Source organism: Corapipo altera, unplaced genomic scaffold (assembly GCF_003945725.1).
Source record: "Corapipo altera isolate COAL_440 unplaced genomic scaffold, ASM394572v1 53, whole genome shotgun sequence".
In the NCBI taxonomy this organism is placed as follows: domain Eukaryota; kingdom Metazoa; phylum Chordata; class Aves; order Passeriformes; family Pipridae; genus Corapipo; species Corapipo altera.
The window spans coordinates 7,078,592-7,097,364 of NW_020884900.1; the positions used below are offsets into that span (position 1 = coordinate 7,078,592).

General features: G+C 41.0%; 1 protein-coding gene across 5 annotated transcripts in view; it reads left to right on the forward strand.

The window, feature by feature from the left end:
* Positions 1 to 425: 425 nt before the first annotated feature.
* Positions 426 to 18,773, forward strand: part of DLG5 (discs large MAGUK scaffold protein 5) — a 106,161-nt gene continuing 87,813 nt past the window's right edge. For 2 of the 5 annotated variants that reach the window (XM_027649422.1, XM_027649424.1), the window contains exon 1: positions 428 to 816. In XM_027649422.1, the coding sequence (XP_027505223.1) occupies positions 516 to 816 (301 nt within the window). In that variant the 5' untranslated portion in view covers positions 428 to 515. Of the gene's footprint in view, positions 817 to 18,773 lie in introns of all 5 variants that reach the window. The other 3 variants (XM_027649425.1, XM_027649426.1, XM_027649427.1) reach the window with 2 other exon arrangements.

An 18,773-nucleotide genomic window follows, 5' to 3' on the forward strand; every position in this document is an offset into this window, starting at 1 on the left:
AGCTGAGCCCGTCTCCCCGCACCCCCTCCCGGCCGCGCGGCTGCGGCGAGCGCCGGAGAGAAGTTGTCTGGGCTGCCCCGCGGGGGGTGCGGGGCGCCGGGAGGCGGCGGCGCTGCCCGCGGCTCCTGCTGCCCGCGGTCCCCTCCCGGGGGCAGGGGAGAGGAGGAGGAGGAGGAGGAGAAGTTGTTTCGCCGCCTGGGGGGGCGGAAAGGAGGCGAGCGGGGCGCCAGCCGGAGGAGGAACAGCAGCAGCCCCTAACGGCAGCTCGCCCCCCGCCTGCCGGAGGAGGAGGAGGAGGAAGAGGCGAAAGCGAAGCCGCCCTCGGCCCAGGTCCTGCCCCAGCTCCGCGCCTCCTCCCCGGACGAAGTTTCGCCGGGGGCCGCTGCGGGGGCGCCGGAGGAGGGCGGCCGGCGGCGGCCGCCCCGCCTCGGCCCGCGCCTCCCCGGGGGCGGCGGTGGCGGAGCGGCGGGGCCGGGGGCGGGCGAAGTTTGGCCGGCGGCGGCCCTGCCGCGGCCATGGAGCCGAAGCACAAGGAGCTGCTCGTCCAGTGCCGGCAGAGCCTGGCGCAGGCCATGACCGAAGTGGACAAGGTGGTGGAGCTGCTGGAGGCCGCCGGCGCCCTCGGCCCCCGCGACCTGCGCGACCTGGAGGCGGCGGGCGGCGGGAAGGCCGAGCTGCTCATCGCCCTGCTGCTGGCCAAGGAGCGGGACCACTTCCAGGACCTGCGGGTGGCCCTGGAGAAGACGCAGCCCCACCTGCTCTCCATCCTCTACCTGAACGGCGTGGCGGGGGCACCGGCCGCGGCCGAGACGGCGGGTGAGCGGGGGCGCGGGGCGGGAGGAGGAGGAGGAGGAGGAGCGGGAGGGCAGCGGCTGCCCCCGCCCACCCCCGCCGGGGCAGCGCGGGCCCCTCGGGGCCCCCCGCCCGAAGGTGGGAAGGGAGCGGGCGGGGGTCCCCCCTTTCCGGTGGGGGTAAAACTCTCCCGTGTTTGCTCTTCGGCTCTCGGTGCTTGTTTTGTGCTCCCGACGCTTTTGGTGTCTCTCCTGGTGCTGGTCTCCGAGCGGTGCCGGGGATGCTGCGCGGTGCCCCTCGGAGAGGCCACCCCTGCCTGGTTCGCGCGGCTGCTCCCCTGCCCCGGAGCCGGGTGCCGGCTGGGGGCTCGGGAAAACTGTATCCGAGGGAGCTTTTCTTCTCTGGACTCCTCGGGTCCGCCGGTGGTGTCATACAGTCACTTCTGGACTGGGCAAAACTGAAAGTCCCCGCTGCAGCCCGTCTGCTGGAGTAGGCTGGCTGGTAGAGCTCCAACAGATGTGCGTTTGAGTAAATAGTGTAACTTTTTTTCTCTGGACAGCCATCTGTTTGTTTGAGGCTATATTGTTGTAACGCTTCTCGGTGGTTAGAATAGGAAACCCGCTGATTTAACTGCAAATCCAGACGAGAAGAATTTGGGTGTAAACCACCTCCTTAAGTAAGTTGGGCTTTGATCCATAAGTCTGCCCCTATTCTCCCCCTGCCAAAACGAGTCACAGCCTACTTTAGTGCACAAAACCAAGATCTAAAATAATAATAATAATAAATAATAGATAATACTTAAGGCCTTGCAAGTGCAGCTGTGTTTCTAGATGAGAAATTGAAGTAAGTAGTAATTCTCACTGATGTATTCTCAATGAGGTATTCTCATCCAGTGTGATCAAGCTGACTGATTCAAAAACGTGGGTTCTCTTTTTGGTGGTGTCACCGGTTTTGGGATTTGCAGGGTTTCTACCTGTTTACGTAAGGAACTGCATTGGGAAGGCTTCCTGACCATAAACCATAAACCATACCATTTCTTTAAGAAAATAAAGCCCTCTAAGAGCTGCTTCTCTCTGGAAAATAGTGCTTGCACGTGCAGTTGTGCTGTGTACCCTTATTTGAATTACGCTGTGGATGCCAGAAGTTTCATAAACGCAAGTGTGTGAGGGTCTTATGTTTTGTTTTAGGTCAGTGTAGTATTCTAATGAATGGATGGTAGGACCCCACAAGATGGGGAAAAATGGACTGAACAATAGACCTCAACACTTGTAACATTATGTGTTCTGACATCAATGGGAGATGAGGGCACTCACTGCCTTTCAGTGATGGTTTTGTATGGTTAGAGTAATACTCGTCTTGTTGAGAAGATGCATTAATGGTTCTGGGCTACTGACATTCCCTAACCTTAAAAACAAAGTTGTAAAACGTGAATGGCAGGAACAAACGAAGTAGATGTTGGATGTAGTCATGCTCTTCATTTTTAAAATGCGAGTTGGAATTGCAAAATGTCTTGCAACACTGAGTTCTTGAGTGAAAAGTACTTTGGCAAAATTACTTATATCCTCTTTGACTGAATGTGTTTGGGAGGCTAATCTGAGTTAAATTAACAGCTGTGTGGGGAAAGATGTTCCTTTGATATGATGGGTTTTAAAATGTTATTGCTTTCATTTATCAGTGGTAATAAAGAGCTAACTTTGAGAGTTATGGATTTGTTTTCCTTGTGATAAACATGCTTAAAAATTAGTTCACAGGAGATTGATAACAGCAAGCTTTAGGAATAAACCATAGAAAGATAAAGGGCCTGAGCCTTCAAACCCTGCTGTATATATTCCAACATTGCTCCCCTGAGGAGATCTTATGGTAATTCATTGTGAGACTGCTTGTGTGCCCACTGAACACCTCTGATATTCGTGGCTTATGTGTGAGTTTGTCCTGGATGTGTTGTGCAAAGAGTTAATGTTTGAGGGTAACTGTGATAGAAAGGTTCATGTTTGAACCTGTATCCAGATGTAATTGTATTTTATTCTAATATCTCCCTGTAGGAAATCTGACCACCCACCTTCTCTTCTTCCATTTGGGAGTTTTACTCCTTTTCACTGGGGATATTGTAGGTGGATGAGGCAAGTCACTTTTTAGTTTTTGGGTATAATAGTAAAATATAAATGTGGTAGCATGAACTGTTGGATTCTGTATTTAAAATACTGAAGTGAAACAGTCCATATTATGTAAAATGCCTCTATTCTTACAGGCAAAAAATATTTATCTTAAACATCCCTTTGATTGAACCTATAGAGCTGAATTAGTTTTTTACATTACCATTAGCATATGTAAAAATGACGGTTTACAATGGTACACTTAATTTTAGAATTGTTTGGAAGAAGAGGCTAGTACAATGTATATCCCCTGAATGCTTGTTGATTAAAATTATTTGTAATCAATAACTTCTTGTAGTGGTGTTGGTTAATTTCTTTTTTTCCAGTGTACTGTTGTGAGGGAAGTGAGAAGGTAATTGCAATGTAATTTTGTTTAAAGTTAGAGAATTTGGCTTATAGTCTGCTCACTACAGTAGGATGAGTGTTTCTCCGTGCATTTTAATGTGTGCAATGTGTACCATTACTTTGTGTTTTCTTTCTTCTCATTTTAAATATTGCTTCCTTTTGTACTTTAAAGGCGATGTGTGAACTCCGATGGAAACTCAGGTTGTTATTTATACCAGCAGTTCTTGTGACTGGCTGGACAATGTAGAGCTGACACTTTTATAAGTATTTATCTGTGCCACATGGGGGGAAGTAAACAACTGATCCGACTGCTCAAGGGAAATAACTGGGGTCCTGGTAGCTGCTGAAAGACTTTCACTCTGTCTTTACTTCACAAAGATTTTTTTTTTCATCTGTATAGTTTCCACCAGTTCAGTCCCAGTTAAATATATTTATCTTCTATAGTGGCTTCTAATTGCTGACTTTAAACCTGAAACTATATAGTAGTTAGTTTCTTCAATGAAATGTATATTTTCAAGTTTATGAAGTTTGTTTATGTATGCCTAACAATGTTAGTAAGTTGAGTGCAAAATGTAACAGGAAACTACTTTCTGTTGAAGCAAAAGCTAAAGTGAGTGCGATTTGCTTTGTTTCACTTAGTTGTGTTTAGAGACTTCACTTCTTCCTTGAGTGAAACCTTTGATTACTACATTGCATTCTTTGTAAATATTTGTCAGAAATTGGCTTTGCCCATGTGAGAGTGACTGCTTGGCTGATTAAAATCTCCTAGTATTTTGCCCAGGGACTAATTCTTTAAGTAGTGTGCCAAGTGGTTTTGTTTGTTTATTTGGGAGTGAACTGATGGATTACCATTAAATAATTGATTCGACCAATGACCTCCATCATGCATCTGAGAAATCCTTTATCCTGATAGAATAACCTGTCCTTTGTAATGTGAAAATAAATGACTTCTGAGCATTCAGTTGTCTCTTAGATATCTTGCTATCTAGATAATATTTCATTTGTACTATTGATATAATGTGAATTTTGTGGTATGAAAAGTGTTCAAGACAAAAATACAATGGAACATACTTCATTGTGACAAGTACTAATAAGATGTTTTTTCTTTAAACGTAATTATAAGGCCAGAACAGAAATCTAAAGAAACTATGTAGTCTTTAGACTGCTTTAGATAATACAGAACTTTATACTTACGTTTTTGTGATACTAAAAAGGTGGGAAAAAAGCAGGTTTGGTTGTTGACCTTGGAATTTGTTTTTGAGATGAACTTGTGGGGCTACAAAAGTGCTCCTAGTGCTTTATCTTCAAACTAAGTAGACTGCTGAACTCAAAAAGCTTCGTTTCTGCTTTCACAGGTGTTAAAATGTTAGGTTCACAGTTTCCTTTTGTATTAGCAGTTGATCTGCTTTTCTGTACCTACCCCTACAACTGTAGTCAGTGAGTATGTCTCTGTAAGCTTAACTGTAACATGCTGGCTTTTTTACTGTAAAGATTTAGCACCATTTTGGATATTAAAAGCAGAGTGTGTTAGGCTTTAGAGGTGTTTTATTTAACAGTTTCAAGATGGAAATTTAAGTTTTAAAGTTCAAAATTGGTTACATATTTAAAAAGATCTTTAAAGGGGCAGGGAGGAAGGAAAGAAAGAAAATTGTTTGTAGATTGACTTTGGAAGTTTTTCTTCTGTTATTTATTAAGACTTCTTTTTCTAACTGTGTTTGGTCAGATATCATGTTAATTTCCAGTCCAAAAAGTAAATGTGGACATCTATAAGAGTAGGAAAAAGAGTTCTGACTTTTTCCTCTTTTTAGAGGGATTATCTCAGCTTCCTCCTCCCTCTGCTTTATATATAAAAAAACAGAGCTGGTTGTTTCAGACAATATGGGATTTGAAGTCACAAAGTTTACTTTTAAAAATTGGAAAGTCTTTCAGCATATTTAAAACAAACACAAAAGGCAAGCTCAGTAGTATGAATTTAGGAGATATAGAGCTGGGACCCACTTCTCTGGCAGCACCAAGGAGACCCACAGGAAATGCAGTAATTCTGGAGTTGTCCCTGAAAAGCTGGGAGCATGGCTGCTTGGTGCTGGGACCTCTGCATTGCGGCCCCTCTTCCCTGTCCCTCCCAAAGTGTTGAGTGATCCCCACAAAACATTGGCTGGTGACTGGCGAGAGGAGCTCGTGAGCAGGAATGAGAATCTGTGGTAGTTAGGAGCCGAGAGACTGGGGGAAGGGTGTGAGGTGGGGAGGCGGGATGTGGTCTCCTGTAGGAGCATGTGAGAATAAAGGGGGGCTCAGGAAGCTGTGGGGTGAGGTAAGGGGAGAAGACAGTACAGGTGCTCGGAGATGTGAATTAGTGCTTTAAGTGTTCGTTCCCTGGGAGAGAGGGAGAATAAGAAGAAATTGTAAAAGCATAATTTACTGACTCAAGGACTGAACTGACAATTTTGCAATTAAGTACAATTTGCACTCCCTTCCATCGCTGAAAATTGAAGAGTGGGAGAAGTAGAGCAGTATGTCTGGGTTTTTCCAGACCTGTTATTAGTTCCCAGGGTAGCTTTGCAAGCCTTGTTACAGGATTTCTTAAGTCGTACTGATGAAAAAGCAGGCAGCGTTCAGAAGTCACATTAGGAGAAGTACAGTCTTCAGCAGCCCTGAGCAGTAATTAAACTCGATAAAATACCCAGTGGTAGTTCTGCAGTACCTGTGTCTTCTGATGATCTCAGATTTTTGGTATCTCTTGGAATTGCCAGGCTAAAAAAATGCAGGAAGATTCTGGCAAGTGTCCGGATGGGTATTCCCAATGAAATGTCTGATAGTAGTCAGTGAATGGAAGTAGGCTCTCAATTCCAAAGAAGGAAATGTGTGTTTCAGTAGTTCATAAATCCCAGGGGTGGTAGTTCTTAATTACATTTTTGCTGTGCTCAGGGAGGGGGTGGAAAGAAAACTGGCCACAGTAAACTGGGGACATTATTTTCATGAGAGTAAAATGAATAAAAACCCTTTCTTTGTATTGGTGCGTACAGTTGTCAAGTTGCTTTGGACACATGCAGGACTTGGTATCTTATGAAATTAGACACGATTAATAAGAAAAGCTAACAGCTTTCTGTAAGTTGTTCCTTATTTATTTGTTAAAACTTGACAAGATTGCCTGGCTCTTAGATTTCAGATCTTTGGCTTGTTTTAATTACCTTTCCCAGTCTCACTGTTGTCTTGCACCTCTAACTAGTCTTGGTTTTTCTGAAGTTTTTTAGGACCCCTTGTCTAGATAGCGAAGATCACAGCTGCCGCATGGGTAGTGACTTTGGGTTTTCCAGTTCTCTTAGCAACTTGCAATTTGAGCCAAGTATTCTTTTTTTCCCTTTGCTGCTTGCTTTTGCAACTTTCTGGGGGTTTTTACGTTTATTTCTTTCTTTTTGCTTCTTAGCTTTCCATGCTGCTGTTAACTGTTATTTCAGTTATTATTTTCTAGCATTAAAATTCCTTATTCAAAACCCTAGTGATTAGAATGATATCAAGTAAATCTTGATAAATTGATTGTAACAATTCTTACTCTGTAAAAATCTCGAGGCTGGAGGTTTGATCTTTCAGAGCTGTTCAGTCCTGGGCTGGTTTTGGCTGGGGTTAAACCACAATAAGTCCCTGGTATATTTTGGGTGTTACAGGGTGAAGCAATTAGCTCCTCTTGGTTTTATTTCATATGAAGAATCTTAAAATGCTGTACATATAATAATGCTAAAACATTTCTTTATGTAAAATGTTCATAGTATTGATGGAGATAGAAAAAAAAAACATGTTAGTACATATAGCTTTGTATGAAAAGAGCTATAGTAGTGAAGTTGAGATATCTAGACTTCCAAATTGTGTTGGGTAGTCAATGCTGAAACATTATTTGTGACCTTCAAGATGTAAGTCATTGACTGCTTTTTTGTGAACGGTGGTAATTTAGTACTGAATCATTCTGATGTAGGAGCTGGAAAGGTCACAGTGACTGAGCTTTGGCTTGAGGCTAACCAGTGCTTTTCTAATGAAAGCATAAAAGAAGGATGCTGTTCCCTGAAGAGTCCAGTGTTGTTAGTGCATCTTGAATGTTGTAGCCTGGCTCTTCCAAAAGGGTTACATTTTGGAGCTCTCAATGTTACTCTGGTATATTAATTCTTGTCAATGGAAGACACAATTACTAAATTATTGACAGAGGTCCATGGTGCTGTAGCTTAGAAACCAGTTCAAAATACCTAGTGCACAATGTTTGATGTATAATAGGTGTATTTATATGCTTGTCATAGGTTGTGGTGCACTGGCAGATGTGTTGATGATGGGGTAATACCAGCATCCCCTGACGTTGTAGCTAACAAGTCAGGTTAAATTTGGCAACTCCTGTTGTAAGCTGTTGTGCAAGACTGTCTGATCTCCATGGGTCACCCTCTGCAGGCTTCAGAAGGTGATGGCAGCAGATGTGGTACCTGGAATTGAGGGCTGCTGGCCGCTTGGGGGGAACACTGAAGGATGTTTTTCTTGACCATGTATGATTACTGGGCAATACAGAATAACCTGCTACAACTGAAAGGCCCCTCTTATCCAAACTGGTGTCAGAGGAAGTTAAGAGCAGCCTTTTTTGTATATATAGTGCCACCTTCTTCCTGACAGCTTCCAAAACCTCTAATTTCACAGTTTGTGGGTTGAACTGCTCAGCAGTTTGCTTTTTCACAGCATTAACAAGTTTGTTCTGGAGAGCTACTCTTTGTATTTGAGAAAATCATCATTTTTTTCTAGTTGGCTGATGAAGGAATTGTATTTTAAATAGGCCGTATCACCCTGATTAAGATTTTCAGACCTGCAACTGACCTGTAGCTGGAAAGAGCAAGGAAGCAAGAATGTAAAATCATTAAGTGTTTCAGCTGGAGAGTTGCGAGGTTTGGGTAAAGAGGGTTGTAAACTTTTTATGTAGTTGACAATTTATTATGTATTTGGATGATAAACCAAAAGACTCTCTTCTTCCTCACCTTGAAACCCTGAAAGCCAGTTTTTTTAAAACTTACTTCTAAATGAGCTTTCCTAAAACTCTAGTTGAGAGCATTCACACTTACATTATTAATGCCTAGTGACGACTTTCTTGCCTCTTGTGCCTCATCTCCTTTCACTTTGGCTTTTTATTCTACCTGCACGTAATTGCTGATTCACGAACATGCTTATTATTCGTGCACTTACCTTCCAGCATGTGAGTAATCCCCATTTATATGCATCAGGTTAGGCATGTGCAAAAGTTGGCAGAGTCCAGGCCTTGCATACTAAGCTCTTTGGATTAGACAATATCTACAGTAAAGTACTGCTTGTGCCTCAGAAAGTGAGGCTGATGGCTGTTTGCTTCTCAGTAGTGCTCAAAATGGAGTTTGTGTGGGAAAAGATACCTGTGGTGTAGGAAGAAAGGTATTTTCCTTGATGACAGGTATAAAATGTAGTTGGAATTCTGGACTCACTCAGCATAAGTGAGCTATGTTCTTTGGATGCTGCTGCACCAAAATCCTTTTTCAGGTATATTCCTTTTTTATGAGACAGACCAACCAACAAGTCTGTTGGTTTTCTTGGAAATTATTTTCTTTAAAACCATCTGAACTTTTGGATTGGGGAAATAAAGCTGGTGTAGAAAATATCAAAATTACTAAGTACAGCTGCCTAAATCATTACCTAGATGTTCATGTTTTATTTTAATAAGTATGAAACTATATCTTATTTATTGTTTCTATTTCTTGTTTGTGTTTGGTTTTCTTGTAGATCGCTTTCTTCCGTTGCATGCTTTTGTGGAAAAATCACTCTAGGGAGAGTTTTGAGACTTGGGTAACCATGTGATCTTGCTCTTTTTGGAGCACTTATATAATTTGAGGTTGCCTTCCACAATTATGATCTTCTTGCAGAAGGATGGGTTGATTGAGTTGTTGGGAGTTCTTCAACTAGAAGTTGACAGAAGATTGACAGATTTTTTTTCTTTTAATGACTTCTTTCAGGAAATCTTGTTATGCAGTTTTAAAGTTCTGTTAAACACTTAATGCATGGTCTTGTGAACATTTGCAGTGATTTTTAAGAAGGTCTGCTTTGCATTTTAGATCATTATGTGTGTTTGTGTAAATATTCTGTTACTAACTTGACTTCTCAGTCTTTAAAATAGTCTTGAATGTCCAGTCTGGTTTTTCCTTTCTGTGGCTGATATTATTTGAGAGCTCGCTTAACCTTTAATTGAAGATAGGGTGTGTTGTATTTTTAACAGATTTGCTTTTTCAGTTTGTTAAAGGCCATTTGACTTCAGTAGGTGTGGCTAAAAGTAATATAAAAAGCCAAGGTCTGAAAGAAAAACAAAACTAATAAAAACTAAGGAAAAGAATCCCAACAAACAAAAAAAGCCTTAAACAACAGTAGGCTTTCTCTTGTAATTGATCAACTGTTTTTTATTGTCAACTGCTCCATCAGGTACTTCTGGAGCAGGAGTAGACTCAGAATGAATACTGTAGGTGTACCTGAATTTTAGTAATAATAAAATCACAAAATGCAGTACTAAACCCACTCAAGATCACAGAAGAGGTATTCTCAAGAGGGCTTTCACTTTCAATTATATTATTTTCACCTTGAAGTGTTGGTATTTTTCCCTCCATTTTAATAGAAGTATAACTTTCTTGTTCAGCCCCTTTTCTGCTTTCTCTGGCATTGGACCTTGGGATGCTCAGGCTGCCTAGTTTTTTCCTCTCTATTTAGATGTACTGCCACAGCTTTGCTGCTCTGACACTGCATAAGCAGTACTTTCTTTTTGAGGTTTTTGAGACTTCTAGTATCCGTTAGGGTGTATCAGGAAAGGACACTTTTTGTGAGTTGCATTGACTCCTTTAGGTTAAGGGTCTGATTAGTTTGCCTTAATGGGTTAATCCCCCTTCCCTTCCCGCTGAGTTACACAAGGCTGACTTAGGTATAGACTGCAGACATGGAGATATATAGTGACTTATTTTTCTAAATCACTGGCCTTGAAAATGTGTAGGCCAGCACTTTGAGGTATACTACATTAGCTCATGTTTCTAATATATTCATTTGTTACCCTGGTTCATGAACCTTTCCTGTTTTTCTGGCATCTTTGCAGTAGTCCAGAATATTTTGTGGGCTGCCTTGCTGCAAGTGTCAGAGCAGTGTTTTGACTGAGCAGAACATTCCTTGGTAACACCGAGAAGTAGTTTCAGATGCTGAGGACAGAGATACTTTCTGCCTTGGGATTTTAGGACATGATTAGGACATCAGGAGTATTGGTACTAATATGAAAATCAGTAAAAACAGGCAAGAAATATTTGGCTGTCAGGGCTGGTGGCAGTCCTGTTCTTTACAGCATTGTTTGGCTGAAACCGGTGTGTAATGTGTGCTGGACTGGAAGAAAACACAATGTGTAAATGCTGAGCTGTTTTTCTATCTCTGGCTGAGTTGATCTTCAGTGATATGCTGTGCATACATGACTTGCATAAAACTTCATTTGTCGGGGAGTATTCCATTGTATTTTCTAGAATGTCAAATCTCAGGTTAATTTTAGCAAATTTCTGAAGTGCTGCAAAATGCCAGGTTGTTAGTATGGTTTTGGTGCTGAACTTGTAGTCTTTTGGGGCCTCTGATTTCCTTCCTGCCAGTGATAACGAGAAGGTAAATGCAAACTGGTGAAAGTGGAAGGACTGTAGCATAGCTATTGCCTGGCTACAGTGATGAGCAGTTTGCTGCATATTCTGTGCTACACTGTGCCCTTTTGTAAGGAATTTCAGGGTGCTACACTGAGTGTTGCTCAGCACCTCTGGAAGGTTCTTTGTTTTCTTCTGCAAGTCTGCATTGCAACAGTACAGTGTCAAGTTTATTGGTTTTGCTCTGAATCTGTGTAGCTTTCTTATGAGCACATAGGCCAGATTGTATCTGAGGGTTGTAGTAGCTGATGTAGGGAATCCATATAAAAACTTTTGTGAATTCTTCTCATTAAATGCATTGTATGTGTACATTTGTGCATGGAAACTTTTAATAGATACTTCTTTTGTAATGAGAAATGCTTTTTTGGGGGGGGGAGGAATCTTTATGTTGAAAGTAGATGAGAATTAAAGGACTAGCTTTCTCTTAGCAAAATATTTTGACTTTTTCTTACAACGCACCCCAAAACTAAAGGCTTTGCTGAAGTATGATTGCATGCATTTGTTACTGTGTAAGACACAAACCCACAGTAATCACTGAAACGATTTTATGGGACATTGTGGTGAAATAGTAGCTTGTGAAAGATGGTAAATGTTAGTGAATAATTCCCTGGTCTTATGACAGTGAGAGAAGGTGACTTTGCATCATTGGGCCTGTAGGATTTCTGACCTTGTAGATTAGATCACAAGGCCTTGGCCTTTGATGTAATTCTCACTAGTATCTGATGTGGGTAATATCTGCATTTTATGTGATCTGTTTCAGAAAATCACCAAAAGTGTGCTTAATTTTCTTAATAACTTCAACAGAACGTTGTTAACTTATTTAGTGAAGTCTCATTTGGCTGGCTAATCTCTGCTCTCTATTTCCTGCTGTCCTCGTGTGTTTTTCAGTTTACATGTGATGTATTGTGAAGACAGGCTTGACTTTCCCCACTGAGCACTCAGTGTCTTTCCATGATGGTGGTGGTAGGGGACCTGTTATCTGAATGTTATCTGTGTGCTTTGTAGAAGTTAAACATATAAGAAAGAGTTTAATAGGACAAAAAACTCTACACTCCCTTAAGAAATATTCTTATATTAAGGACACCTTGTTCAGTGAGACTCAAAAAGAAGTTACACTTTTCTGTAAATTAAATAAATTTTTATTTGAAGAAATTCCATAAAACACAAATGTCTGATATTCATGTTATGAGTGTATTTTGGTTAACAAAGTTGTTCTGAGCATTTATAAGTAAAGGTAATAAGTGGTGTGGCATGTTGGGAAGTGGAAATGAATCGTCTGTGTCTGGTGATCGGATTACAGGGTACACCAGTGGCTAGGCATTTCCTGAAAGGATTTTTCAAATTTTTTGAAGAAATAAAACTTTTCTTGAGTTCACTTGTTATGCTGGACAGAAGTGAATTATGGAAGTTAGTCTTTCTGCTCCAACAGGGTTTTTTTTGTGGTTTGTTTGTGGGTGTTTTAATAAGTACATCTTAAATATGTATATCAGCAGCCTTCTGAACATAAAATTGGGGTTTGCTAAAATGCTTATTCCTGTCACAGGTCTTTCTGAACTTAAGACTTTCTTCCCTTCTTTTTAAAACTCACTTCAAAGCAAATGCTCTGTGGGTTTTCTGTCTTAATTTTATATCAGCCTGGAGAACTTTACAGAATTCTTCCTAAACAGGAATTACCCGAAGACTGATTTTCATTAACATGGATTAATTATTATAATGAAAATAATAAAACATATATATATAGTTTTCCCTATAATTTTTTTTCAGATCAAGAATAAGATTTAAATAAAGTAACTTTGAGTCCTAGCAAGTTTCATTCTGTTGTTTCTGTCAGATATGGTGCAGGTCTGCATTTTTATCTGGAAATGGCATCACGGGGAAAAGCTGTTATTCTGAGTCTCTAAACAGCTCTAGCTCTGTGTTCATTACTAGCTTCATTAAGAGTGAACCTGCTAATGCTTAAGCTAAAAATACTCATTTCATGTTAGTATAAAAAACAATTTCAGCTTCAAATAATGTTGCTTAAAAATGGCACTTTAGAGAGAAGCTTTCTTTGCTAGCCACCTTCTGCTAATTTAATTTCAGCCATTTTGTGAATGTCTAAGCTGAACATCCAGCATTACTGATGTTAATTGCTCTACCTTAGTTTCCTATTGCAAAAATAAGGGATAAACATCATGGAGGTAGGTGTGAGGATGTTGTTCATGGAATTATCACCTCTGAAGGACCCAGAGACTAGTGTTGTGGAGAAGAGGGAAAGTGATGTGTATTTAGAGCAGGTTGGGAATAATGTATTGTTAATGAAGTATGAGCAACTAATTGCAAGGACTGCTTTCATGATGAAAATCAGGTGAAGTTCTGTAAGGGGAAAAAACTATATTGTGGGCAATTATATGTGCTTGCTTAAGCCCTGAGCTTGTTGGCAGAGCTAGGTGACCTTTCGTGGGCTCAGGATAGCAGTGGGATTTAACTCTGTTTTCAATTTGCCTTGCAAATCAGGTGTTCCATGAGTGCTGGGTCAGAGGAGAGCACACCAGCCAGCCTGGGCATGGAGTCTTTCTGCTTTGTAGCATGGGTGCAGTGATGATGAGCTCTCTAGAGATTTAAGGCTGAGAGGTAGGGAGGGTAACTGAGAGAAGAGAGAAAACTTGAACTTCCCTGCGATGGCAATTGTGAGCTTTTCCTAGTTGGTTTGATACAAAGTCAGTTAAGTTAGCTGAGATTATCCTCACTACTAGTTAGAGTTTGCACAAAGAATTCCCTGACAGATATTTTTATTTACCAGTACTGTTACAGTTGTTGCTGGTCTAGTGAAGTACATCTGGTTTTGGCATATCAGTTTGAACACAAAAATTAAGGGTCAGGATATTTGTTGTCTGGGACTTGGACATGGCCAGATCTGCAGTGATTTGTAATTGAAAATGTGTATGAATACCCTTAACTCAAGTGTGTTCTTAAATTTGTCAGTTCATGGTCCTAGAGCTAAGAATCTGCCTGTGACCGTTTTACCAGGTTTGACTTCCATTACATCCATCTGTTTCATAGTTGCTTTTTCAGCTCCTGTGTAAAACTCATAAAGAAAACCCTTTGCAGGGCACAGGAGATGTAGCTGATTTCCCCAGCTTGGGTGGGATAACCATGGTAAAATGGTTAATGCAAATTTACTGTTAATCTTGGCTGCTGCTTTCAGATAAGGAAGTGGTTCGTGTATGATGGTGGAATGTGAATTGACTGCATTATATGAAGACAGAATATTCTTTTTTTGCTGTGCTTCAATGCTACTTACAGATCTTAGATGGAAACTCAATAACATTTAAAATGTGCAATCTTAGTACTGTTTTCAGACACTAAGCAGAAACTGTTTGTAGGTTTCCAGTTAGTGGAAAATGTCAAACTACATGTCTTATGCCTTGCTATTGGATATTCATCTTTAATGCTGTTGCTGTAAGAAATTATAGGAGTATAGTTGAGTTAGAGTTGCTATACTAGGTTTATACATAGGATTACAGAATTTGTCCTCTGAGTCTTTCACTTTCATGTGAGAAGTTGATTCTTAGATGAAACAAGGTATTTTTTATCTTAATATTGGCAAGAATTGTGAATTTCCATTGAATGCTTGGGTTTTAGTGACAGTAATGAGTTGAAGAAGTGTGGAGAGGGTTTCTGTCTTTTGGAGGTAACTAATCTGTGCATGCTAGCATGGGTGCAGTGATGATGAGCTCTCTAGAGATTTAAGGGCTGAGAGGTGGAGAGCAGATCACATGTTAATTTTTTTTTTTTTCCCCGTAGAATTTATGTTCAAAATCATGTTTTTTCAACAATTAATCGCACTTAACAGCTTCAGAATGATGGTAAAATGGAGTTTTACAGTTGGAGAGGTTTGAAGCAGAAAAGGGAGGAATTTATCTTGAAGGACAGAAATTAAGCTGGGAATGCAATACCTACTCCAGCTCTGTTAGGCAGCGTAGCCTGCAGAAATAGCAGTGTAATTGTAATTTTTTTCAAAATTAATGCCTTAAAATATATGATGGAAACTCAAGGTCATATTAAAGTGCTGTGACTGTATCACAGTAGCTGTGTCTTCCTGGTATATTTTGACAAAAATAGCCTACCACCCTGTACAAAGAAGAAATACAGGAAAGCCTGCAAACTCTCCCGGTGGCTTAGTGCTGATGGACTTTGTAATTACATCTGTCTATCTCCATCTGTACCCTGCTTGGCTGGAGGCTGGATTTAAGATTAATTGTATGATGGAGGATCCTGGCTTACAGCTATATCTTAATTAGAATTCACAATCCACTTTACATAAAAATATCTGAAAACTCTTTTAGAAAAGAACACTGATTATGGGGCAAATGAAAAGATTTTGATCTTTCTCTTTTCATAATTCGGGAATAGCTTAGGTATATATAAATATATTTACATGCCATCTGCTTTATTTCTCTCTTTATCTTACTCTTGGCTTCTGTCATCTTGCTTACTGCTCTTTGGCTTTTTAATTAGAAGGAAAAAGCAAGTAGAAATGACTTTTCTGTGTTCACAGTAACATTTCAAAGGTTACTGAATGCTATGAAAAGTAGTGCCTGTTCTATGTTTTGAGGTTTACTGCTGTTGAACATAGCTCTAATATGAATATGCCAAATCCCTTTGTGTTGGGTGTAAAATATTTTATTTAGTGTAATAAATCACATTTTATTCTGGAAAATATAATGTTTTTTAGAAATACATGGTTCAGTTCTTCAACTGCATTACTAAGATTGAACTATTTATGGTAAGGTTGTTGCATTTAACTCTTATGTTCTGGTGGTGTTCCGACTGAAATGGATCCGTTTCTAAAAGTTGTGGTTTGGAAGAATTTATTTAAATGTGCGGGAGTTAACATTTACCATAGTCTGGGAACTCTCAGGATGCAATTTGGTGAAAACTAATAGAGAAATTCCATCTGCTCTAGTGATTTGTGTAAGAGGAGAAAAAGGTGGAAAATACACAGTTAAGCTTTATTTGGGTTAATTTAATGTGAAGTGCTACAATGTAACTTTAGAACTGTTTTGATGTTGGATTTTTTGTTTGTTTGCTTGGGTTTTTCTAGCTCTGTAAAAACAGTGGTTTGATCCCAAGAGATTTTTCTTCTGGTGAAGTACCTTTCGGTAAGATAACCTCCTTGGTCTTAAGAAAAAAAAAGAGAGGGAAGAAAAAAAAGGACGAAGTCCTAAAGACTTTCCTAATAGATCTTCCTTAAACAGCATCACTTAAAAGGTGCAGTTGAGTTTAACAAGGTGCATAAGCATATGCTCCTCTTAAGCAAGAGACCACTTCCTGTCTTGGGTTGTATAAAGATACTGCTGTTTACATGAGTTAAGACGATTAAATATGACCCTAATGTTTTTAAACCAGTGCCTGAGTTCCTGATACAATAATTTGCAAGCAAAATTTGCTTTCTCATAGTGTGAGTTGTATTCCAGTTTGGCAGCATTTGGAAGTTAAATGCTAAGGCTTAGTGCTTCCTTGCTCTTGTTGAAGATCCTGCAGAGGAATCATCTTACATGTGATAAAAGTTGCTGGGCTGAAGCAAAAGCTTGAAGAAATTTTTCAGAACTCAGGGTTTCTGTGTTACTTGAAACTTTTGTGTACACAATGTACGGACTTTTATATAGCCATGTACACAAGACCTGTGTTTTATCACAGAAGGAAAATAAAGTCAAGTAACTCTGATGTGCAGGGTAGAGTGTTGTACAGCTGTTCAGAGGTGGTCACTGTGAACCCTCAAGTCCAGGATTGTGTGAAGATCTACCACAAGGCTGTGTGACTGTTCAGTGTAGCTGACTCAATCTCTGATTAGCAAGTGATCTGTAACCTTACTACTGGGGCCATACTAAGAGTGAAGAAGAAAGAAATCTGATTTTTTTTTTACTACTGCATCATCCAAGAACTTTTCTCTTTATGTGATTAAAACATTGGTATGGTATATGTACAGACTGGGGAATGAGATACTGGAAAGCTGTACCATGGAAAGGGGTCCTGGTCAATGGCAAGTTGAATATGAGTCAGCAGTGCCCTGGCAACCAGGAGGGCCAACCCTGTCCTGGGGGGCATCAGGCAAAGCATCACCAGCCGGTCCAGGGAGATTGTCCTGCTCTGCTCTGCACTGGTGTGGCCTCTCATGGAATATTGTGGCAGTTTTGGGCATCACAATATAAGAAAGATATTAAGCTATTAGAGAGCGTCCAAAGGAGGGCAATGAAGATGGTGAAGGGCCTTGAGAGGAAGCTGTGTGAGGAGCAGCTGAAGGCATTTGGTCTGTTCAGCCTGGAGAAGAGGAGACTGAGGGGAGACCTCATTGCAGTTACAACTTTCCTGTGAGGGGAAGAGGAGGGGCAGGCACTGATCTCTTCTCTTTGGTGACCAGTGACAGGACCCGAGGGAATGGTCTGAAGCTGTGTCAGGGGAGGTTTAGGTTGGAGATGAGAAAAAGGTTCTTCACCCAGAGGATGGTTGGTCATTGGAACAGGTTCTCCAGGGAAGTGGTCACAGCACCAAGAAGCATTTAGATGATATTCTCAGGCACATGGTGTGACTCTGACAGATGGTCCTGTGCAGGGTGAAGGGTTGGACTCAATGATCCTTGGGGGTCCCTTCCAATTCAGAATATTCTGTGATTCTGTATAGAGGTGTTGTGATCTCAGACCTATTTTTTTCTTGCTTCAAGGCTGTCTTTAATAGTTTGGCATGCACATATAGAACTGGTGGGTAAATGAGGAAAGTTGTGTTTTGGGGAGTAACATTACTGAGAGAGGAAATAGTCCTTCTTGGACAGAACCATGGGATTGAGCTGCTGAGAAGGGCAGTGCCATGTGGTGGGATAGATGGTGTTGATGTTTGTGGTGTCTTCAGCAGAGAAGAAAGCACAACTGGCCTTCTTTGTAAGGAGATATGTCTTGAATTTTTGTTTATGGCATATGTATAGAGCTCACAAGCCTTACTTTGTGCTGATTATACTTTCTGAAAGGAGTGTTGTACCTTATTGCTGCAACTTGAGTGTCTTTGGCAATGGGGTGTGATTTTTGTCCTTGCTAATTACTCCACAGCTGTTCACCCCCTTCCTCATCAGTGTCTTGGTTAACTTGATTACCTGATTATTTAAGAGAAAGAACCACGGTATCTGTCCTTTGCATACTAAATTTGTTAAACGTGTATTTAAGCTGCTTAGCTCATCTCAGGAATTGCACTTTAATTTTTGCAGTAAGCTTTATATAGGAAAAAGAAAAAAGCAGTGTTGCAGTAATTTCCCTAGATCTGGGGTCAGCCTGAAGGCTAGTTGCGCAAAAAAGCCAATAATACTGCTTTATAAAGGGGTTGTACTGCAGTGCTAAAATTCATCCGTGAGTGACCTCTTGGAACTCTGTAACTCTACACCCACGCATCCTAATTGTCTGCTTAGGTCACAGCCAGCCTTTGATGTCCCACAGACCACGGTAGGGTACTGGGCCAACTGGTTCAGCTGCTGCCCTGCTGCTGCCTTGGAACAACAGCCCTTTGTTGTGCCCGGGCTGGTCACGCTGCTTAAGGACCGAGCGCTGCCGGCCTGCCTTGCACGGCACCAGAGCCTGCGCTCTGGGTTACGTTCCCACTCGTAGCACAAAGTCCGGGGAATATTTGCAGTGTGTTTTGTTTGGTTTTGGCTGGGAAGGTGCCTGCTCTGTGCTATATGCACAGCTTGTAGTGCCTGAAATAGTAGTAGTAGTTCCTGGGTGGGTTAGCAGACTTAAACTTTTCAGTCTGCTTATGTTTTAGC